Source organism: Corapipo altera, unplaced genomic scaffold (genome assembly GCF_003945725.1).
Source record: "Corapipo altera isolate COAL_440 unplaced genomic scaffold, ASM394572v1 127192, whole genome shotgun sequence".
NCBI classification, from domain to species: domain Eukaryota; kingdom Metazoa; phylum Chordata; class Aves; order Passeriformes; family Pipridae; genus Corapipo; species Corapipo altera.
The window spans coordinates 1-2,907 of NW_020888426.1; the positions used below are offsets into that span (position 1 = coordinate 1).

At 59.8% G+C, this 2,907-nt stretch overlaps 1 protein-coding gene across 1 annotated transcript; it reads right to left on the minus strand.

Annotated features, from left to right (window-relative positions):
• Positions 1-21: 21 nt before the first annotated feature.
• LOC113941957 lies at positions 22-1,525 on the minus strand. The gene is made up of 3 exons (XM_027633090.1): positions 1,451-1,525; positions 1,002-1,319; positions 22-551 (listed from the first exon to the last, which is right to left on the minus strand). The coding sequence occupies exons 1-3, from the start codon at positions 1,523-1,525 to the stop codon at positions 210-212; spliced, it is 735 nt and encodes a 244-aa protein (XP_027488891.1). The 3' UTR covers positions 22-209.
• Positions 1,526-2,907: the final 1,382 nt, after the last annotated feature.

A 2,907-nucleotide genomic window follows, 5' to 3' on the forward strand; every position in this document is an offset into this window, starting at 1 on the left:
TCAACCTGTGAACCAGCTGAAGGCCTAAGGTGTCTTTTGGGGCCTCATAGGCTGGTCACAGGAATGAGCGGGTAAGCCCATTCCGGCAGGGTGCGCCTGGGGCAGGCGAATGGCTGAGGCGCTGTCCCTTCAGCCCCGGCCGGGGGGCCTCCCTGTGCCGTGCTCTGAGCCAGCCGCCGCTGAGGCTCAGCAGGGTCACCTCCAGGCACCTACCTGGCACTGTGAGCCCGGCGCTGCTGCTCCCGCTCTGGTGGGATATGGCTGCCAAGGAAGAGCCTGCGCGCAGCCCCGAGCAGCCTGCCCAACAGGGAGCGTGGCTGGCGTCGCGCCGGGCCGTGAGCAGCCGTGGCCGAAGGAGATGCGTGGCCAAGGGGCTGTTCGGGCAAGAGGCGAGGTCCAGCCTGCAGCGCCGGCGCCCAGGGCTCTTGCCAGGGCAGAGCGGGCAGTGCGTAGGTAGTACTGGCGTCAAAATAGGCTTCGAGCCACTCCAGCACCTTCTGCCGGCTGGAGACGGCCTCCAGTCCCTCCAGGCCTGTCAGCTCTGGGTTTGCCTGGCAGATGAGAAAGGGGAGAGGGACATCTGTGGAGGAGATCTCCCTCATAGGTGAGGAGGAAGAACTTCTTGACGCTGAGGGGGGCAGAGCACTGGCACAGGTTTCCCAGGAAGGTGCTGCAATCTCCATCTGCGGAGGCATTGCAGAGCTCCCCGGACGCATTGCCCTGTGAGCTGCCTCAGGTGAGCCTGGCTTGTCAGGGAGGTTGGAGTGGGTGATCTCCGGAGGGCCCTTGCAAGCCCAAGGATTCTGGGATCGGGTGCTTTGTCAAGGTCTCCCGCTTCCCCCCAGCAAATGCGTGCCGGGCAGCTGGCAGCAGGAGCCTCTGGGACAGGGCTGTGGGAGATGATGGGGCTGCAGCGGTGCAGTGCAGCGGCTGGCCCCAGGAGAGGGAGGTTCATGCCCCTGTGCCGTCTGACGCCATCCTCTGCCGTCCTTGGCATTTACCTGCCCGGCTCTGCCATCAAGCCATGGCAGGGAGGCCAGATGGTCGTGGCCCGTCTGCCGTGGGAGCTCCTCCTCCTCCAGGCAGTGCTGCTGCCATGGCAGGGTGGCTTTGCTCCAGGAAGCCCTGAGCTTGGGGTGGGCCTGGCGGCTGGTCTCCAGCCCCTGCGCAGGCTCCGTCTTGCTTGGCACGATGGCTGGGCGGCTGCCGGTGCCCTGTAAGCTCTGTTGGCCGGGGAGTGCTGGCAGGCTGTCGCCGTGGAGGGACGAGGCCCGGCCCAGGCTCTCTGGAGGCGCTGCATGGGGCTGGGTGTTGCCCGCCTGGCGGGAAGGAAAGGGAGGAGGTGGTATGGCATGGAGGCAGCTGCCTTGGCACAGCATCCCCCAATACCAGCAAGCCCTGTGCCAGCCCTGTCCCACCGGCAGCCTCTCCCTCCTGCCCCATCCCTCACTTGGCGCCCTGTTTCCAAGTTCTCCTCGCGGAGCTGGGAATTTGCATTCTCGGCAAGGTTCTCCATCTCTGGCATTCTCTGGCAGAGACGTGCCAAAGCACCCGGGGAGATGCTGCCTCCTGCGGGAATTGCTCTCCTGGTACTGGGCACCCCAGGGCTCCCGCAATCCCCCCACGGCCAGGGGGGCTGGTCGCCGTGTCACAGTGGTCTCCGGGCACAAGGCAGCCCTGCGTCACAAAGCCCCGACAGCTCAGCCCACACCCTGCTGCCGGTGCAGGCGTTTCACGGCAGAGATGAGAAACTTTGGAAAAACCTTAGAGGCCTTCATCCTTAGAGCTTCACCAGAGAGAAGAACTCGAAGAAAGAGAGGTCTTAGACCTGCAGTCGCTTTTGTCTGCTCAGAGGAAATAAAAACTCTCCTCTGAAATTTCAAACTGGACTATGTCTCCCCTTTCTGTCTTTGAATCCCTTTCTTGTATGCACGCAAGCGTCCTGCTTCCTGCCGTGAAAGGCTTAGTTTTTTTTCCATTAGCCCTGCAGTGGCGCGGTTGGGGAGACGTGGCCGTAGCCTAATGTAAGTTGGTACCCCCTGGCATCGTTGCCAGTGCTGGTGGCAAGCGACTCGCTGACTTCCGAGAAGAAGGACGTGGTTTCTGGTCGAAAAGGCGGGGGAAGACATCCAGTAGTGTTCAGTGAAACCCTGGGTCGGCAGCGAGCATTTTTGCACGGGAATCACTCTCCCCTTGGTATGCTTTTGTCTAAATGTTGTCACTCTCAGGGTTTGTTTTCTTCTCTCCCTGCTGTTTCCAGGAAATTCTTCTTCTCCCAAACTGTGATCTTCACATTTTGTGCCCCAATTTTGAAATCGATCCCGCTGCAGGGGGGAAGGGGGAGGAGAAAAGAGAGTGAGAGAGCAGCACTGTCCTTGAGGAGAGTCTCGGTGAGGGTACTAAATTGGGGAGTACCATTTCTAAACCGCAGAAACCCAGTTAATTGGGCTAAGTGGAAGCTTCGATTGAAATAGTCTGACAGCTGGATGCTCTTGGAGCAGCAGGCGGCCTCACACCCCAGAGCCCTGGAAGCTGATCCCAGAGCCTGCCCCCAGTGCAGGTGTCCCCTGGCAGATGGAAGAAACCACAGAAAACCACTCTCTTTGATGATTTTATATCTCAAACAGATATAAGGACCAGAGGAAAGAGAGCTCTTATACCTGCAGTAGCTGTCACCTGCATCGAGGTGGGATTTTGTCCACCCTCAGCTAATTTTTAGATGAGACTAAATTGGTTGCGAGTGTCGATGTGCTTGAAGGCAGGTGGGCTCTGCAGAGGGATCTGGACAGACTGGAGAGTTGGGCTGATTCCAACGGGATCAAGGCCAAGTGCTGGGTTTTACAGTTTGGCTACAACAATTCCCTGCAGCGCTACCACCTGGGCACAGAGTGGCTGGAGAGCAGCCAG

Bases quoted from the DNA above. Each gene is read 5' to 3' on its own strand.
- LOC113941957 (XM_027633090.1), bottom strand. From the start codon at position 1,525: ATGCCAGAGATGGAGAACCTTGCCGAGAATGCAAATTCCCAGCTCCGC. The intron at 1,320-1,450 runs GTGAGGGATGGG...CCTTCCCGCCAG, and splicing joins ACTTGGAAACAGGGCGCCAA to GCGGGCAACACCCAGCCCCA. The intron at 552-1,001 runs GTAAATGCCAAG...CTCATCTGCCAG, and splicing joins TTGATGGCAGAGCCGGGCAG to GCAAACCCAGAGCTGACAGG.